The sequence below is a fragment of the Anopheles coluzzii genome, chromosome 3, assembly GCF_943734685.1.
Source record: "Anopheles coluzzii chromosome 3, AcolN3, whole genome shotgun sequence".
In the NCBI taxonomy this organism is placed as follows: Eukaryota; Metazoa; Arthropoda; class Insecta; order Diptera; family Culicidae; genus Anopheles; species Anopheles coluzzii.
The window spans coordinates 35,397,587-35,414,987 of NC_064671.1; the positions used below are offsets into that span (position 1 = coordinate 35,397,587).

At 48.5% G+C, this 17,401-nt stretch overlaps 6 protein-coding genes across 13 annotated transcripts; 5 read left to right on the plus strand and 1 right to left on the minus strand.

The window, feature by feature from the left end:
• Positions 1-1,080: 1,080 nt before the first annotated feature.
• Positions 1,081-4,489, plus strand: LOC120956503 (nicotinamide/nicotinic acid mononucleotide adenylyltransferase 1). Of its 5 annotated transcripts, none has more exons than XR_005751855.2 (6): positions 1,081-1,426; positions 1,498-1,721; positions 1,794-2,069; positions 2,144-2,301; positions 2,636-3,523; positions 3,800-4,489. XR_005751855.2 is itself a non-coding variant. In XM_040378002.2 (6 exons), exons 1-6 carry the CDS (start codon positions 1,342-1,344, stop codon positions 3,836-3,838), a joined length of 1,200 nt encoding a protein of 399 aa, XP_040233936.2. In that variant the 5' UTR covers positions 1,084-1,341; the 3' UTR covers positions 3,839-4,489. The 5 variants fall into 5 exon arrangements, 4 of the variants coding, with proteins under 4 accessions (XP_040233935.2, XP_040233936.2, XP_040233937.1 ...); XM_040378002.2 differs by having other exon boundaries at positions 1,084-1,426; positions 2,636-3,053; XM_040378001.2 differs by having other exon boundaries at positions 2,636-4,489.
• A 75-nt stretch (positions 4,490-4,564) lies between these two features.
• LOC120956505 (intraflagellar transport protein 43 homolog) lies at positions 4,565-5,768 on the plus strand. Its single transcript, XM_040378007.2, has 4 exons — positions 4,565-5,014; positions 5,155-5,187; positions 5,267-5,413; positions 5,472-5,768. Exons 1-4 carry the CDS (start codon positions 4,854-4,856, stop codon positions 5,698-5,700), a joined length of 570 nt encoding a protein of 189 aa, XP_040233941.1. The 5' UTR covers positions 4,565-4,853; the 3' UTR covers positions 5,701-5,768.
• LOC120956504 (endoplasmic reticulum lectin 1) lies at positions 5,684-7,920 on the minus strand. Of its 2 annotated transcripts, XM_040378005.2 has the most exons (5): positions 7,644-7,919; positions 6,885-7,577; positions 6,607-6,654; positions 6,254-6,442; positions 5,684-6,190 (listed from the first exon to the last, which is right to left on the minus strand). In XM_040378005.2, exons 1-5 carry the CDS (start codon positions 7,764-7,766, stop codon positions 5,747-5,749), a joined length of 1,497 nt encoding a protein of 498 aa, XP_040233939.1. In that variant the 5' UTR covers positions 7,767-7,919; the 3' UTR covers positions 5,684-5,746. The 2 variants fall into 2 exon arrangements, with proteins under 2 accessions (XP_040233939.1, XP_040233940.1); XM_040378006.2 differs by lacking the exon at positions 6,607-6,654 and having other exon boundaries at positions 7,644-7,920.
• A 516-nt stretch (positions 7,921-8,436) lies between these two features.
• On the plus strand, positions 8,437-11,644 carry LOC120956815 (torsin-like protein). Of its 3 annotated transcripts, none has more exons than XM_040378562.2 (7): positions 8,437-8,614; positions 9,857-10,251; positions 10,343-10,463; positions 10,531-10,547; positions 10,606-10,736; positions 10,805-11,253; positions 11,325-11,644. In XM_040378562.2, the coding sequence occupies exons 2-7, from the start codon at positions 10,029-10,031 to the stop codon at positions 11,455-11,457; spliced, it is 1,074 nt and encodes a 357-aa protein (XP_040234496.2). In that variant the 5' UTR covers positions 8,437-8,614; positions 9,857-10,028; the 3' UTR covers positions 11,458-11,644. The 3 variants fall into 3 exon arrangements, with proteins under 3 accessions (XP_040234496.2, XP_040234497.2, XP_049464182.1); XM_040378563.2 differs by having other exon boundaries at positions 8,437-8,586; XM_049608225.1 differs by having other exon boundaries at positions 8,570-8,659.
• Positions 8,643-9,834, plus strand: LOC120956816 (beta-1,4-galactosyltransferase 7). Its single transcript, XM_040378564.2, has 2 exons — positions 8,643-8,759; positions 8,823-9,834. Exons 1-2 carry the CDS (start codon positions 8,657-8,659, stop codon positions 9,674-9,676), a joined length of 957 nt encoding a protein of 318 aa, XP_040234498.2. The 5' UTR covers positions 8,643-8,656; the 3' UTR covers positions 9,677-9,834.
• A 142-nt stretch (positions 11,645-11,786) lies between the features above and the next one.
• On the plus strand, positions 11,787-14,358 carry LOC120956814 (ATPase family protein 2 homolog). Its single transcript, XM_040378561.2, has 2 exons — positions 11,787-12,291; positions 12,358-14,358. The coding sequence occupies exons 1-2, from the start codon at positions 11,886-11,888 to the stop codon at positions 14,313-14,315; spliced, it is 2,364 nt and encodes a 787-aa protein (XP_040234495.2). The 5' UTR covers positions 11,787-11,885; the 3' UTR covers positions 14,316-14,358.
• The last annotated feature ends 3,043 nt before the right edge of the window (positions 14,359-17,401 follow it).

Below are 17,401 nucleotides of genomic sequence, written 5' to 3' on the forward strand. Positions count from 1 at the left end.
TAGTTAGTTATGCAAATTATGGGTTCAAAGGGTGGTGTCTCGACTAATAATTAGGAAACATTTGTATGTCCACGGAAAGAGGGGAAATTAAGCCAGCGTACAAACCCAAAAATGTAAACATCGCTACCGGAACACAGCACGTACCACAATAAGTACCCCAAGAAATACATGCAGAATTTAGTTAACAGCACAGATTTTGGAGCTTGAATTTAATTCTACATCTTCATATCACCTTGCTAGCAAATCTTGCATAGAGTCCTTGGCGGGTAGCTCTTGCTTGACACTTGTTAGCGCTCTCCGGTGAATATGGTAACTGTGCTGATTTTTGCTCCCATAGAAAACTCGAGTCGCGAGTTTTAACTATCTAGTGTAGGGCGCAATCCTACACAATTATAATTGTCAAGTTCAACTTACCAATTGATCAAATTAATCGCAATATTAATCGAAATAGCTGCTGGCAGTACATACGATAAAATCGCACTCGAGTTAGCACTGCCACTGTGACTGTTTCTAAGCGGCTGTGTGGAACCCCGAGAAAAGGGAATCGCCACCGTCCAAAAGGAAATGTGCATCTCAATCCTTCGTTGGCTTAGAAACCCTAATACAATTTTCCGATCGACACTTCAAAAATGCCTCATTCGTGTGACGGCTATGAACCAAATCTGATGCATCTTCTTTAAAAAAAAAAGAATATATTTTGTCGTACAGATTAGCACCTCCTTTTCCGCTTAACGCTTCAAAACATACCGAAAACTACCGATACTAATTGAAACACCTACCGAAAACAACAGATAAAATGTTGGTGCTCCTACCGAAATCTGCCAAAATAATCTGGCCACACTGCCTGCGTGTCAAATTGCAAACACACCACTGCAGGGCTCGAGTATCGACTTGTATAGATTTGTATTTCGGAAAATAAGAGTTTGATGACGATTTAAAAGGTTGCATTCAGATAACAGATTCATATAATTATATTATTTGATTGACTTTATATTTACAAGCTAATGAAAATCCTTTTAAGCACCATTTTGAACCATCTTTCGGGCCCCTCTCAGCAAAGGTTCTCCTAACGGTGTGCACGAGCCCTGTATTGATGTAACAAAAAACAACAACAATCGTTCTGGAGCCAAAATTTTCGCGACGAACGCTCGGGAAACTTCCCTCTTATCGAATAAACAATTGTTTCTCGGTACCTAATCCCAGTCTACATGTCCAGTCATCGTTAGAAACGATATTTAGTGCTTTGGCAGCAAGTTGTCGTGTGTGCGTGTGTGTGGGTCGTCTCGAATTGTTCACATTTTTCGGTCTGGCTGAGCATTTTCACCCAATCACCCAAAACAAATGAGAATGACATCGTCCACAAAGATAATGCTGATAGCGTGCGGTTCGTTTAGTCCGCCAACACCGATGCACTTCCGGATGTTTGGTAAGTTGGCGGGGCAAATGGGTCCGCGCGGCAGAAGAGAAGCTGCTTAAACCTGTGCCTGTGTTTTGCAGAAATTGCCCGCGATCACATCCAGCAGATGGGCCTCGGGCAGGTGGTTGGCGGCATAGTGTCACCGGTGCATGACTCATACGCCAAGAAAGGGCTGGTGTCGGCGACGCACCGTTGTGCAATGATCAAGATCGGTCTCAAAACCTCCGACTGGATCCATCTGTCCGACTGGGAAACGCAACAGGAAGAGTGGACCCGTACGCGTCAAGTGTTGCAGTACCATCAGGTAGGCTGTGACAAAAGCAGTTGCTCCTCTTTTGCTCCTTCCGAGTAATGTCCATTTCACCCCTCTTTCCAGAACTACATAAACTCCTACCTAAAGGATACGAATGGGACCATCAACAACCAACACATACCGGCCTGGATCCCGGAAGGCATCAAGCGGACGGCGGGCCAGGTTCAGCTGAAGCTGCTGTGCGGTGCCGATCTGCTCGAATCGTTTGCCACGCCCGGCCTGTGGAAGGACGAAGATTTGGAGGCGATTCTGGGCTACCACGGCATTGTGGTGATTTCCCGCGCCGGTTCCAACCCGGAGCAGTTCATCTTCAATTCCGATCTTTTGAGTCGATATCGGGTACGTGCGTAAAGTGTTTGCTATAATGGCTCGAGAGCATTGGTAATTGACTCTTTTTTCTGGTTGTTTTCCAGCGCAACATTACGATCGTAACGAACTGGGTGACGAACGACGTTAGCTCCACGCTGATTCGAAAGCTGCTGAGCAGGGGCCTCTCGGTGAAGTACCTTCTGGACGACCATGTGGCCGAGTACATTCGAAAGTTCGGCCTGTTTGGCACGAACAATGAGACGTAAGTAGAGCAGAGCGCGAATCATTTACCTTGGCGTAATTGAGTTCAATCGAAACATTTCGAATGTGTGGCGTCCGCGTGTGTGTTTTTACCATCCCAAAACCATATTAACCTGTGCGTGTGTTCCATACAGTGACAGGGACGGCAGTTCGTGTTTGCGCGGTACGGCGCAAAACTGACTGCACCTTTCCGTCTGTGGGCTTCATCATCTATTCACTGTCGTTGCTAATGAAATCTCCATTCCCCCACCCCGCTTTCCTATTGACATGTCTGTGCGCATTTCGGAAAATTGGAATACACTTTGACTTTTGGGTAAAACATACAACGTACGCAGTAAGTACATTCTAACACCGGGCAGTGCGGCGGAAGCGATGAGCATTTCGCCCATCTCACCCGTCAACGATCCGGACCTGTACATCGAGGCACAAAACCAGCGCAACAAGCTCGGCGCGGCGTCCTGCGAGGCGATGGATGAGACGGACTTTCCAATTCCACCGCTGCCACCGACCACCCTGAACAAGGTGTTTTGCTGTGCGACGGAATCGAACTCAAAGCCGGCCTCGCCGGGCACTACTGGTGGCAGTCGGGGAACATTTCTCAGCAGACCGGGTAGTGCGGTACAGATTGTAACGACGGCCGCGCCCATGCCGACCCCGCCACTCGTCACCTCACCGGACGGGACGACGACAAACCCGGCAGGAGCGGCCGCTCTCCACATCACACTGGACGATGGCACCACAGGCAAGAAGAAGGTGGGTGAGAATGCAAACGCAAAGGGCGCTTCTGTCCGCGAACCTACAAAACCGAGCACAAACGCTAAACCCAGCACCAACGGCAAAGACAATACCAGCACAGCAGCCGCCGGCGCACCACCATCGACCAAACGCACGACAGCGACGGCTGCCAACACCACCGTAGAAACCGTAGCAACCGAGCGGAGTGGTGGTGGTGGTAGTAGTAGTAGTAGTAGTGGTACGAAGCGCGTTGCTACGACCAAATCAAACACCAACGTAGGCGCTACTTTGGGCACAAGCGCGGCACAAACGGCCGGCGGTTCGACTGGACGGATCAGCCCGTCCCGTAGCTATGACGATATGATCAAGTTCGTCTTCACCGAGCACGGCATTAAGGTCATTAGCGATCGCGAGTACGTAGTGTAGAGGGAGAGGGGGAAAGCGGTGCCCACAGTTTCACGCTAGCCAATTGCACAAAAGTAAAACGCGTAAGTACGGACGCTAGAAACGGTGCTAATGTAGCAGTAGCGTTCGTTGCAAGCTTCCATGCTTTAGAGGCTGCGATCGTATTGTAGAAGCTAAAACCAAACCTTTGGGGTTGCTGTAGTGTAATGCTTGACTCGTTTGATTTGCCTTTAACCTAAATATCATTATTTTCACCAATTTAATGCATGTTTGTAGACGTTTTAGTTGTATCTAGAGCATTTAAATCTAGCATTTCCAACAGAAAACTAATCCCACTCTACTCCTTTTTTCCATTTTAGGTCGTAAAAAAGTTGAAGATATCCGCCTGTCCAGTGTAAAAAGGTGTTTTTTGGGTGCTGTTTTGGCGCAACGGTGATATACTCTCTCCTCTTTCCGCACGAAATCTCGCATCGAATGCAAACCCAATACCAAGAGCAGCATGATTGAAAGGGGACGTGTTTTATGTAGGCGCTAATAGTTGGATGTCGTTCAAGCATAGTTCCTTAATGTGTTTTTGTTTTTATTGAAATAGCTTGTTAATATTTATTTACGATTACATCACACACACACAAACGGACAGACATACAATACAAAAAAGAACCGCTGCATGTACCTTTACTTGAAACCATTCTCTGGACAAAGGTGACGAAAGGGAGGAGGATAGGGAGCTCAAAAACGGCCCACACACGGTTCACACCGCATATACTCATCCGTTTTAGTGGCATGAAACGGGTCAATTTTCGCTCTTTTAAATAATGCGCTTTGCAGAAAAATGCAGCAACATACACAGTTTTACACATGACCACCCGATTGGTGAGCGATTTTATAGTCCAAAATGAAAGTTTAAATTGAAAAAATGGGAAAGTTAGGGGAAGGCCCATTTCGGTTGATTTCCTCTCCTTAGCAACGGAATCGATGGTAGGGTGCTAGACAGATAGGTGAATGTGATTAGCTGGAAGACTTAATAAAACTAAGTAGTTACAGAAGAATGCTGTAAAGTGTTTTAAATTCATTCTTATGTTTAAAAAAATACATATTTTGTCCGTTGAGCTGTCACATGGTGCACGACAGAGAGAGAGAGAGAGAAAAAGCCGTTCGAGCGGTTAGGTTGTTTTGCTTGCGTCAACAGCGCATTCCATTCGAGCAGTTTCCTTGACAACGTAAACACAAACGCAACGAAACCCGTCGCGTACGCGTATCTTCGCACCAAATCGTGGCCACATAAATATTGAATTAAAGGGCGCCCCATTTGAAGCGCTTTCGCCTCGTCACGGGTGTGGTGTGAACGTAATTAATGAGTGTCTAGCTACACACACAAACACACAAACACCTTGTGGCAACAATAATCAAGCAATGCAGGACAAATCCTCCCCTTCGTCGACGAACGCGACCGGGACGCCCGCGAAGGTAAAGACGGACAACAGCTGGCTGGAGGAGAGCAACAGCGGCAGCAGCGGCGGCCCCGTCGGGCGTTCCTTGTCCACACTAACGAGCGCCACCACCGGCCACGGCAAGTAAGCCAGTTAATGGAGATTATTGATCAAACATCCCCCTTTGCAACGATTAGTATTTAATGCGCAGTGAATGTGTGTTTTTTCCTTCCCTCTCTCTCTCTTCTGTTTGGTTTTCGGGTTTCGTGTCTGTCTGCTTTCAGAAATGCGCGCAAGTTTTCCAACATTTTGGAGATGTGAGTAGAAGCAGCAGGATGTGATGAGTGATGAGGAGGAGTCGTGCAGGCGCTAATAGATGAGCTTGTACTTTTCTAGGGAACGGTTCAGCAATAGCAACATAGTGCCGATGGACGATAGCAGTACGACGGTTGATTACAACCCAATCGATGACATTCCGGTGCTGCCGGATGCGGACGACATTCACGAAAGTTTGCTCTACAACGAGAGTCCCAATTTGCCTACGTACGTAAGGGACAATTAAGCCAAAACGTCCACTTTTAACTCCCATTGTGCTTTGCAGTGTAACGACCTACAAGAACCTCAGTTCGGACATATTCGCCAGCGGAAAAGCGTCGGCCCTCGGCAACCTGGACGAGATCGACATCTCCATCCTGACCGAGTGTCTCGAGAGCGAGGAAGACATCGAGGAGCCGGACGAACCGTGGACCTGGGACCAGCTGTTTACGCAGCTTTCCGTTAAAATAAGCACCGAAACGAAGACGACACCCGCCGTAGAGTTCAGCAATTGAGTACGCGCGCAATTTACTGCAATTACTTTCGAAAACGGTGATTAAATCAATTATTTACATTAGCTGCACCACCGTCCAGCACGAGTTGCGTTTCGTCCTCGAGCTGTCGGAGGTTTTCCGGCAGCAGCATATCGTCCGACGCCAGCGGCAGAATATCACAAATCTTGGACGATTCCACGTTCAGCACGTACTCGCAGGGGCGCGGTTCCAGCAGGTACAGAGCGATCACATCCGGCGCGCCCACACTGTCCGTGCACTTTAGTTTTACTTCCACGTGCCGGGGCTGGTTGGTTTTGTCGCAAACGTCGCCACCGGTGTAGAAGTGGCTGATCTGGTTCTCGAGCTTGCGCTTGTTCCGGGCCGATGGGGTTTTCTCCAACCATTCGCGGTGCTTTTCCACATCAAAGTACCCGAGATAGATGGAGGTGTCCTTGTGGTACTGGCGGACGTGTTTGCCGAAGCACAGTTCGAACTTCCACCAGCCGGATCCCTGTAGAAAGGAATGGGGGAATTGAGAAATCAAGGCGACAAAGCGGCTTTGTGCGCTACTTACGCCTGGCAAACAGTACGCGCCATCGAGAAATTCCAACAGCGAGGTAAGTTCCTTCGACTTTTTTGGCCGCCTGGTCATCGATGAAACCGGGGTTTCACCCTCACCAGCACCAGCTTCCTCTTCCATTGCCTTCCAGTCGAAGTTGAATGTCGTATCCTTGCGCATCGGATCACCCCGAATGGAACCGTCCTGTGGGAAGAGGATGGATTTTAGAAAATATTCCTTACTGAAGCTGACATTTGCTCTTTCCTATACTCAAGAGGAGCATGCAAAACTCGCCACTATTTAAAAAAACGGTATTCGTACAACATAAGAAGTAAACATAAGAAGGAAACAACAAACAGTAAACAAACCTCACTCATTTCAGGCATTTCATATCCTAATGCATCCCTTATTGTAACCTAAAAAGGGATAGGGTAGAAAGCAGGATACAAAAGAAATGGAAAAAACGAAAGAAAATACATACAAAAGATAAAAAAATATACAAAAGCTTTTAAAGAAAGGGCAGCAAGCAGCAGTAGCAGCGGGATGAACACGAGGCAGGAATGGCAAGCAAATGAAGGATGGAAAACGATAGCGGGCTAATGAAAGGCTAAAAGCGAAAGCATGAACCGATCCACCACAGACATACCGTAAGCTGCTGATACTTTTGCCGCAGCTTGTCCACCTCCAGCTGGAGCAGCGCTTTCGGCTTCCGGGGCGCTTCCCCCACCGGACTGCAGTTGATCTTGTTCTCCTCCGTGTCCTGCGGCTTGTACTTCGGGTGCGTACAGAGGGCCGCCGTCAGGATGATCACCTCGTAGTTGCACGTGGACGTTTCCTTCAGCGAGTACACCTCGTTCTTGCCGAACCGGTAGCACACGTACAGCACCTTCGTGACGCGCGGCTCCCCATTCAGATCGCAGATCGTGCCCGAATCCATCTCCAGCTCCAGGTAGGGCAGATTGAAGCCTTCGATCTTTTTGTACTTCATCTGCTGCTCCTTGTCCGCGTCGGCCTGTGCGTACCGGGCCTTCAGTGCTTCCGTCTTCTGCTTGTCCCACCGGCCGAGGAAGTACTCCTGCAGCTTGCTCGTCTTCTCGTGCCGCTCCTCGTGATACTGCTTGATGTAGTTGCCATGGCACACTTCGTACGACCAGTAGCTTTCGATGCGGTACGAGCACGTGGTCGACGTGAACAGTGGCTCGAGCAGCTCGAGCGGGCTGGGACCACTGTACTCCACATCACCGGTCGTCTCCTTGGCCGTGATGGACGGGATTAGGCAGCGATACTTCTCCTTGTTCGCGGACGTGACGAATATTTCCTCCGAATTGGCCGGTGCTGGCTAAAAGGGGGGAGCGTTCGCTGCTCGTTATCAAATCACGGCAGCACTGATACACTGTTTACTTACGAAAATGTCGTTTTTGGCGTGCCATACGAGATTGAACAGTACCGAATCATCGAAACCCTTCAAATCGTGACACTCCCCGAGTCGGAATACGGCGACGAGTGTGAAAATGTGCCAAGCCAACATGTTTCACACGGTCGTGTTGGAATGTGTTTTTCCTTCCTTTCCTGTAGCGCTATTTTTTCGTCTATATTTGTTTACTTTACACAAAAATATGTGCAATAGCGCAAAGGGCCACGGTTGCGGTCGTGGTAGAAATTGATTGGCTGAAGATGGTTTTGTTGACATGTTGTGGGGTGATCAGAGTGACCAGAAATACATATTTTTCTGTATTCTTAACGATTTTTGAAATGTCTACTTATTCAGGTTCGTATATGTGCTGCATCTGAAGCGATTTTATCGGGAGGCCTGTTAAAATTTTACATGGAGTTTAACAGATAACGTTGGACGTTTGTCTTTGTCGTACGAAAAAAAAAAACCGAATAAAAAATAATTTATCTGTCAATGCAATTACTCTACACTCAGAAAGGTCTACATTTGTCTTTCCGCTTTGATCACGATCAAATCCATCTCCTTAAAATTAATTAGCACTCACCACCCCTACCCCGTTAGACATGTAAGTTTAACTGAGTTTCATGTTTAAAAACCTACCAAAAAAAAATATAAATTTCTGACCGCAAACTACCGATAAAATGTTCTCTTTCCGAAAACCACCCAAATAATCTGGTCACACTAGGGATAATTTTTTTTTGCACTTCTGTCCCATCTGTCAAACTGACAGCGCGAAAGCAAGGTCGTTGACAGCTCCCAGCCAGTATCAACAAACGCTGCACTCGCCAGGCGGCTTGCTACGCGGAACAATGCACGGACACGGTGCACAGTGGCAGAATAGAATTTAATTAAAGTCTAATTATAGCCACCGCCAACCGGTGGTCCAGAATGCGTGGTACGTTCTGATTGTCTTTTCGTGAGGGGTAAGATTGTTTTGTAGTACCGTGTGCGTACAATGATTAGCGATGGTAAGCTACGTGCGTTCCGTGTTCCTGCGCTACGTCGGAATTTGTGTGTGTGTCTCGTTTTGCCTCTTGCTGCTGTTCGGCAGTCTTCCAGGTGCAACGGGTAGGTTAGCGTTACATTTATCTTTGCTAGAACCTTCTTTTTATCGTGATTTCCATTCCCCAGATACGTGCAAGTGTGATGACGAGCAGCGCGATCGGGATCTGCAGCACGAACAGTTTCACAAGAGCTTCCGGGTGCTCGAGCACGGCTCGGATCGGAAGCGACTTGCCATCATTGTGCCGTTCCGGGACCGGTTCGATGAGCTGCTCCAGTTTGCCCCACACATGGCCGCCTTTCTCAGCAAGCAGGGCGTTCCGTTTCACATCTTCGTCGTGAATCAGAACGACCGGTATCGGTTTAACCGCGCGTCGCTGATAAACGTGGGCTTCCTGCAGGTTCGGGACGGCTACGACTACTTTGCCATGCACGATGTGGATCTGCTCCCGCTGAACGACAACCTGCGCTACGAGTATCCCGAGCACGGTCCGCTCCACATTTCCGGCCCCGAGTACCACCCGAAGTACCACTATGCCGCGTTCATTGGCGGCATACTGCTGCTGCGGATGGACCACTTTGCCCAGCTGAACGGCATGTCCAACCGGTACTGGGGCTGGGGCCTGGAGGACGACGAGTTTTACGTGCGCATTAAGGAGGCGGGGCTGGAGGTGACGCGGCCCAAAAATGTGTCCACCGGGACGGCCGATACCTTCCGGCACGTGCACGACCGTGTGCACCGGCGGCGTGACACGACCAAGTGCTTCAACCAGCGGGAAGTGACGCGCAAGCGCGACCGGGAGACGGGACTCAGCACGATCGCGTACTCGCTGCACAGCCGGCGTGAGCTCACGATCGACGGGGTGCCGGTGACGGTGCTGAACGTTGATCTGCAGTGCGACAAGCAGCGGACGCCCTGGTGCGAGTGTGAGCCAAAGGTGGACACGCCAAGCGTGAAGGTGGCGAAGAAAAAGGCAACGTAAAGTTGAAGTGTTTTGTGTGTGTACGTGCGTGACCCTCCCGCCCGGTTGCCATATGTCAATTCCGTGCAGAATGTTTTACTTCTCAATAAAAATTAATGTTTAGCGTAGACACATAAAGCATCCCCCTTCTGATCGGATGGTTTGTGACCAATTTTGAATGCTCCTCTATCTTTTTTCTAGTGCCGTTGAACTCCGCAATATGCCCACGCGCGGTTACGTCAAATAACAGCTAAATCAAATATCGGTCTCAGTGTGCGTGCGTGCGTGTGCGTGTTAACGACGGGTTTGTGATTAGTCATCAGTGCAAACGTGACGGTGTTTACATTAGAAACAATCGTACGGAATCGCCACGATGAGGCTAGCAGCGTGTTCACACCGCAGCTCCAGCGTGTTGCTATGGTTGCTGGTGATCGTTTTCGGTGTTCAGCCCGGGCTAGCATCATGGTTTAACATTAGTGCCGTGCTCGATACCGTTTCGAATGCAGCGAAATCATCCTTGAAGTTTGCAAAAAATAATGGATACTGTGCGCTGACGGAGTGCTGCAATGAGGTTCATGTCCGTTTCGACATACAGGGTGAGTGCGGATGCGGATGCTGTGTATCGTTCCGGTTGATAAGAAACTAACAGCACTACTTGTCGCGCTTGTTCCCCATCCCAAACTACAGAACTGCGTACTGCCTTGGAGAGTTCTTTATACGGACAACATATTGCCAGACAGGTTATTGTGAACGCTATCGGTGGCCACTTGGGAAACATCGAACAATCGGAGAAACCTTTGGTGATGAGGTAAGCGCGTTTGGTGTTTGTTTGGTACAATTGTGGCAATAATCCATTCCATTTTGTTTCCTTTCAGCCTCCATGGTTTGCCGGGTAAGTGAAAGCTTTATCAACGCTATCAATTTGTTTGCTAAATGTCTGCATCCCACAGGAACCGGTAAAAACTTTGTGGCCGAACACATTACCCGGGCTCTGTACAAGAGAGGGGCGGCGAGTAACTTTGTCCACAAGTTTCTTGGAAGGATACACTTCCCGCTCGAGAGTGAGGTTAAAAAGTACAAGGTTGGTTGTGGATTGCTATTGCAAACGGCTCCTCCATTCATACTTTAAACAAATCCTTCTCGTTTCAGGTGGCACTGGTGGAGCACATAAAGGTGGCTGTAGCGAAATGTCCCAACGCTCTGTTTATATTCGATGAGGTGGAGAAAATGCCCCCGGGTTTGTTCGATTCCATCGTCGCGCTGCTCGACAATCATGCCTACACGAAGGCGCTGGATTTCCGTAAGGCTATCTTTATCTTTCTCTCCAACGTGGCCGGACCGGAGATAGCGGTTCGGTTGAAATCGCTCGTTGATAGTGGGGTATGGCGCGACGAAACAAAGTTGCACCACTTCGAATCGACGCTGGAGATAGCGTCCTACAATTTGGTCGGCGGACTGTACAAAAGCGAACTGATCGAATCGCACGTGGTGGATCATTTTGTGCCGTTTCTGCCGCTGGAGCTGCGGCACGTCGAGCAGTGCATCCGGACGGAGTACAGAAAGTTTACCGACCAGAAGATGAGCGATCAAATGCTAAGGTATGTGTGGTTTGCAGGTTTTTTTCACCTTTTTTTAGCGGTAATAATCAGTTTTGTTTCCTTATTTCTAGTGATATTGTTAAAGAAGCGATCACGTTCGACGATACTGGCCTGTACTCTAACACTGGCTGTAAGCGCGTGAGCAAAAAGGTTGAAGCGTACTACTACGGTGAACTGCGCAAACAGCAAAAGCAGGAGTTGTAATGTCGCTTTGCGAGAACAAAGTAACAAAGAATCGCCATAGACCGGCTAACATTTCCCTGTGCGTATGTGTGTATGTGATGTAATTTGTAAAGCTATTTTTTTGTCCAAAGGCACTCGTAAGGAACCAAACAGGATGCAGTTTGTGAGAAGACAGTCAATAAAAGAAACCTCATTTTGATGTCTTAAATTTTATACAAAACCTTTACCAATTTAATTGTAATTTAAATTGAGAAAGGCTATGCGAAAAAACAGCGAAAACAAGCGAAACAACAATTCCCTTCCACCAACTGTCAATTTGAACCGTTTGCCAAATGTCAATCGAAATGTCAACAACAACCTGTTTGTTTACGTTTTCGCACGCACGCTTTGGGTTTGCTTGCCGGCATTTCCTTCGTGCTGCACAAAAAAACGCAACAAACGTGGTGAAAATGCCACCCAAATCGGCAAGCAAAAAGGAAAAACCATTCTGGTGGAACTGTGAAAAGTGCCAAACGTACCTGCCAACAAGTGAGCTGGCTAAACATCAAGCGGAAGACTGCGGCAATGTGAACAGTTTGGGCGGCTATGTTGATGCTGGTGGTGTGTACCGTTGCCGGAAGATAGAAGTTGGTGGGCTAAGCATATTCGAGGAGGTAAAGCTGTGCACGGACAGTCAGCGCTACGGTCTGGTGCTGGTACCAATCAGTGTGGTGAGACGGTTGGGTCTCATGTTGGGCGATTTTGTTGCGATAAAGTTGACCAAAGCGAAGGATGGCAAGAAGGTCGGGACAGTCGCGCGTACGCTGTGGCCAGTGGAAGATCGACATGGGGCAAAGGTGTTTTTTGAAGCGTTGGGTAAGTTATTAAAAGAATAAAAAACACTGAAAAAGATGCTTAACGATGTAATTATTTACTGTTTAGATGAATTCAACGACGTGTCGGCGAAAGAGCTGAACGCAACTGTAACCACGCTCGACGGCCGGCTAGAGGATGCGGAAGAGATTTTCCTACGCCTGGAAGATCCTACACAAGCGAACCTTTTCGCTAAAAATGGAAAGTTTCTGCTCACCAGCTTAAAGTATCAGCTGCAAGGATGCGCCATCATAAGCAACAATCCACTCTCGCTGACCGTTTGCAACAAACGGTTTCGATTCCTGGTTGATCACGCTGTAACGACCGAGGGAAACGATCTAACGGATCAGCTGAACAAAATGAGCTTGAAAGATCGGTTGTACGTGATCCTAAGGACAACCAAACTAACACTGCTGGACGATTCGAAAGCAGCCCAGCATAGCCACCAGCAGCGCATGTACAGTCTCACCAACATCGGTGGGCTGGACACAACGATAGCCGAGCTGAAGGAGCTGCTCGAAATGGCATTCGGCATGGACAGCAAACAAACGACCGTTGGCCCTGTTAGCCGCGGCATTCTCCTCTCCGGCGTGTCGGGCGTGGGAAAAACCATGCTCGTCAATGCACTTGCCACACACTACCACTGTCACGTGGTACGGCTAAACTGTTCCGAAGTGTTCAGCAAGTTCTACGGCGAGTCGGAAGCGAACGTGTCCCGCCAATTCGCCGAAGTGTTCGACGTACATCCTAAGCCGGCGATGGTGGTCGTGGAGGAGCTGCACAATCTTTGTCCGAAAAGTACGGCCACGGACATCGTGAAGCGCATTTCGCAGCACTTTCTCACCCTGCTGGACAGTTTGCATGCGAACGTGCGCGGGAACCGTACCGTTGTGATCGGTACGACGGACAGTGTGGACAATGTGAATCCACTGTTGCGCCGGGGCGGACGGATGGATTACGAGTTCGAGCTTCCCGTGCCGGATGCGATCGCACGGGCAGCCATTCTCGAGCGCGTACTTTCCCGCCATGGACAAACGGTACCGGAGGAAGACATTCGTGCGGTGGCACGCATCACGCACGGGTACGTTGGAGCGGATCTGGAAAATCTTGTCTCGAAAGCGGCATCCTCTGCTCCCACGGGCAAACCGATCGATGGACCCGCGCTTATGGCCGCCCTGCAGCACGTAAAGCCAAGCGCAATGCGCGAAATCATGATCGAATGCCCCAACGTGCGCTGGACCGACATCGGTGGCCAGGACGAGCTGAAGCTAAAGCTCCGCCAAATCATCGACTGGCCCATCCACCATCCCGAGCTGTTCGAGCGGCTCGGCATCAAGCCACCGCGCGGTCTGCTAATGTTCGGCCCACCCGGCTGCTCGAAAACGATGATCGCGAAAGCGATCGCCACCGAAAGCCGCCTCAACTTCCTCTCCATCAAGGGCTCGGAACTGTTTTCCATGTGGGTCGGGGAGTCGGAGCGAGCGGTGCGCGATCTGTTTCGCCGGGCGCGACAAGTCGCCCCTTCGATCATATTTTTCGACGAAATCGATGCGATCGGTGGTGAACGGTCGGCCGAATCGGGCAGCTCGGTAAAGGAGCGCGTGCTGGCCCAGCTGCTGACGGAGATGGACGGCGTGAGTGGGCTGAAGGATGTGCGGATCGTGGCCGCTACGAACCGCCCCGACCTGATCGATCGTGCCCTAATGCGCCCGGGGCGTCTCGATCGGATTGTGTACGTTCGGCTGCCGGATGCGGCCGCCAGGGAGGAAATCTTCCACATCAAGCTGAAAACGATCCCAACCGCGTCGACCGTGGACTTGGCGGAGCTGGTACGACGCACGGCGGGGTGTTCGGGGTCGGAAATTGAGGCGATCTGTCAGGAGGCGGCACTGAAGGGGCTGGAATCGTCGTTCGACGTGGAAACGATCGAGTGGGAACACTTTGAGCATGCGCTCGGGGTTGTGCGTCCCCGCACCAGTCCGGAGCTGTTGCGATTGTACGAAGAATATTTAAAGCAGCATCAATAATAAATGCAGCCATGTATGCACGAAGGAAGGCATGAACGGGAAAGCTATTAATCATTTGTGGCTGCGAACGAAATTGAGATATATTACGATGGTGGAGCAGTAAGCAAATAACTCTCAATGTTTCTCACACACGTGTGAAGTAGTGTAGCGCGGGGTGGGCATTCTGTGTAAGTGCGTTCAAAATTCTTACTCAAAGCGCTGATGCTTGAAAGGTAGCAACGCGCGATGTGTAGAACGCGTTTTAGCACCTTCGCTCTCAGACGAGAGCAAACAGCAGACTCTGAAAAGGTCCAACTCAAAAACGTCTCAAATCGCTTGTATTGCATTCAACAAGTGTTTGTGTAAATGCATTGCGGTTGAACCTTCTTTTTCTCGCTTTGGCCCTTTTCCCATTGGTTGCCACCAAAAAAACCGTTGAACACAGCATGATTTCAATTATCGAAAAAAAGGGAATAAACAACAAGAAACAGTGGCTCATTTGAAGTGCGTGAACATGCCTCCCCGTGGCCCAATTCGTTCGCTGGCATGGTCCCGCTGCTGGAATGATTAGTGGCCAAAGTGTTCCCCGGCCAGCTCACAGAGAGAGCTCGCGTCAACCCAACCAAACCCGACGAACGATTCATAAACCTGTCAAATAATTCAAACTTTTAATTACATCGAAATAACTCATTGAAAAAAGAAGGCAAGAGAGAGAGGGAGTACCGCTTTTCCCATTTTGTGTGTGTGTGCACGAGTTTCAATTTGTAAGGCGAGATTGCTGTTGATGCACCACGCTTCAAATGAAGTGCATGGGTCGCGCGTCGGGGTGGAACAAGCGTGAAAACACTCACACACACACACACATTATTAGCTCATTTTCAAGCGTTTTTCTTCCCATTTTCGGCTGCCGCCTGTTCCCGCTGTGCCGTCTTCTTCTTCTTCTTCTTGGCAGGCGGCCACGGGCCCTGGCTGCAGACGGAAGTGTACAATAAATGCGCTAAGCGCTCTCCGCCCCACAGTGCGGAGAGACCAGTTGCACCAAAGTTGCATAATAAAGCGCGCGCGCGCTGGGAAGAGTCATTCCAGTAGCTCTTGCCCCCTGCCGACCAACCCGCCCGCTTGCGCTTATTGGTTTGGCGTAATAATTTTCAAAAAATGTGTTATTATTATTACTTACTTCCCAACTTACCCCCTTCTCTCTCGGGACAGTTTTTGCTCCAAATGTTCGGTGGAGCGAGGGATGGATTTTTGGGGAAACCATGTTCGACCATGGCAACGAACTCGGGTTGCTGTACTTGGTGTGGTTTTTGTTTAGTGGAATCGTAACTAGCTGCATTCCAGTCCCGAGCTGAAAGTTGGTTCGCTTGCCATGGTGATCGCTTCGTGTTGGATGGTGCGCACGACTATTTGTTGCACTGTTGTGAAGAGAACGAACGGTATGATGTAGTTTCGGGAATTCGGAGTACGGAATTAAAGTTTTCCATTCACTGCATGTGATATTTGTCTGGAATGTGATATCATTTTTTTGAAATTAGGTTATGCTTTTGAGCTACTGGATTGTCCGAAATTATCAAATATAAATCATGCATTTAATTTTAATCTGAATGTATTTAATTGAATTTTTACGGTACAAAAGCAACAGGTAGCCCCAAAGTCTATGATCCTAAGTCATATGTCCGAACTACTCGGACTATTGCACACAGGTTCTAGTTTTAAGATATGTATTTGGAAGTCAACTTAAGAGTGAGTGAGTGATGAGCTATTTAGCTGCTTTTATACCGTATGGTTGCTATGTGTTACCATTGCATTTTCGTTTTCCATTATCCTTGTGGTAACTGGGATCCTACATTAAGAATTCCTTTACAAATGAATTCGAAATGGGTCATACCGTCCAAATGGTTGACGCTTGCTTCGCGGATCGTGATTCAATTGAGTGGATTAGACTCTATTTGATTCCCGAATTTAATGTATACCATTCACGCATTTCAGTTGATTCATGAGTTGTAAATCAATTCACGAATCTTCCCCAATTGATTCGATTCGAGAAACACGATTCACTTGAATTCAAAATATGTAGAAAGAACTAGAATCGATTATCGGCTCAATCTCACCAGATTTTTGATCCTGTTTTCTCATTTGGGGTCCTCATCCTGTTTTCTCATAGGGGTTCTCATAGTTGTGGGACACGTCTTTCAAACTTTCATATTAGAAGTGAACATTTTAGAATGGGAATTGGAATCTAGCAGCCTTTTTGGACAGGCTCCTCGTAAATTCCTATTGGATTCGTTCAAAAAGCGTGCTGTAGAGTAAAATTCCCGTCTTATGAAGTTCCAAAACCCTTGAAAACCGCTGTAATACTTTACTATGTTTTAGTAAGCAGAAATTTGTGAAATAAATTAGAAAATATTAATTATGTAAAAAATGGTCAAAAATGTCTTCCGTCGCTTTGATCTTGACCGATTTGTGATAATACTTCCAACTTCACAACGACTGTGTCTCGTGATTTGAACTCGTGTGGGAGTGGGTGAGAGAAGAAAATCAGCACCATTGCCCTCTTTTCACTGTGCGCATGATTAAGAGACTTTTTTTTCTTTGGGAATTGATTGTATGATTGTGTTTTTTATTCTTCTTTGTGTGTTTCGGGTCATCTCTCCTGCACTTCTTACAAGATGTTTTCCATATGGTAATGCGCGATTGTTCGTCTGCCCCAAAAGACATACTGCACCACCCTTTTCCCTTCTGAAATGCAAACACCCAAACGCACGGACGCACGCACACGTGACTTTGGAATGCGAATCATTCCCCCGACTCGACCATCGGCTCCTCCTCATCATGTTGAGTGCGTTGTTCGAGAGGCATTGCACAATGTGCACCAGGCCTTACACCAACACATCAGCAGCCCTCTTACTGTTGTGTAACTCTGTATGTTTAAGGATATTGTTTTCACTGTTTACACTGTACAGCGCGCGAGAGCGCGCGCTTTTTTCTTTGCACAGCCGTTGATCACTTACCCCGCCCGCGAGAGGAGGGCCTCGAAGGAATCGAAGGGAAAATCGACCATCTATCGTAGAGCGTTTAATTAACCGCCGATCGTGCCCTCGTGGTGA

Excerpts from the sequence above, each read along its gene's own strand:
- LOC120956503 (XM_040378001.2), top strand. The coding sequence starts at position 1,342 with ATGAGAATGACATCGTCCACAAAGATAATGCTGATAGCGTGCGGTTCG. Across the intron at positions 1,722-1,793 it reads AAGTGTTGCAGTACCATCAG|AACTACATAAACTCCTACCT; the intron begins GTAGGCTGTGAC and ends CCCTCTTTCCAG. Across the intron at positions 2,070-2,143 it reads ATCTTTTGAGTCGATATCGG|CGCAACATTACGATCGTAAC; the intron begins GTACGTGCGTAA and ends GTTGTTTTCCAG.
- LOC120956505 (XM_040378007.2), top strand. The coding sequence starts at position 4,854 with ATGCAGGACAAATCCTCCCCTTCGTCGACGAACGCGACCGGGACGCCC. Across the intron at positions 5,015-5,154 it reads GCCACCACCGGCCACGGCAA|AAATGCGCGCAAGTTTTCCA; the intron begins GTAAGCCAGTTA and ends GTCTGCTTTCAG. Across the intron at positions 5,414-5,471 it reads GAGAGTCCCAATTTGCCTAC|TGTAACGACCTACAAGAACC; the intron begins GTACGTAAGGGA and ends TGTGCTTTGCAG.
- LOC120956504 (XM_040378005.2), bottom strand. The coding sequence starts at position 7,766 with ATGTTGGCTTGGCACATTTTCACACTCGTCGCCGTATTCCGACTCGGG. Across the intron at positions 7,578-7,643 it reads ACGCCAAAAACGACATTTTC|CCAGCACCGGCCAATTCGGA; the intron begins GTAAGTAAACAG and ends CCCCCCTTTTAG. Across the intron at positions 6,443-6,606 it reads AAATGCCTGAAATGAGTGAG|GACGGTTCCATTCGGGGTGA; the intron begins GTTTGTTTACTG and ends CTCTTCCCACAG.
- LOC120956816 (XM_040378564.2), top strand. The coding sequence starts at position 8,657 with ATGGTAAGCTACGTGCGTTCCGTGTTCCTGCGCTACGTCGGAATTTGT. Across the intron at positions 8,760-8,822 it reads CAGTCTTCCAGGTGCAACGG|ATACGTGCAAGTGTGATGAC; the intron begins GTAGGTTAGCGT and ends TCCATTCCCCAG.
- LOC120956815 (XM_040378562.2), top strand. The coding sequence starts at position 10,029 with ATGAGGCTAGCAGCGTGTTCACACCGCAGCTCCAGCGTGTTGCTATGG. Across the intron at positions 10,252-10,342 it reads TGTCCGTTTCGACATACAGG|AACTGCGTACTGCCTTGGAG; the intron begins GTGAGTGCGGAT and ends CCCAAACTACAG. Across the intron at positions 11,254-11,324 it reads ATGAGCGATCAAATGCTAAG|TGATATTGTTAAAGAAGCGA; the intron begins GTATGTGTGGTT and ends CCTTATTTCTAG.
- LOC120956814 (XM_040378561.2), top strand. The coding sequence starts at position 11,886 with ATGCCACCCAAATCGGCAAGCAAAAAGGAAAAACCATTCTGGTGGAAC. Across the intron at positions 12,292-12,357 it reads GGTGTTTTTTGAAGCGTTGG|ATGAATTCAACGACGTGTCG; the intron begins GTAAGTTATTAA and ends TTTACTGTTTAG.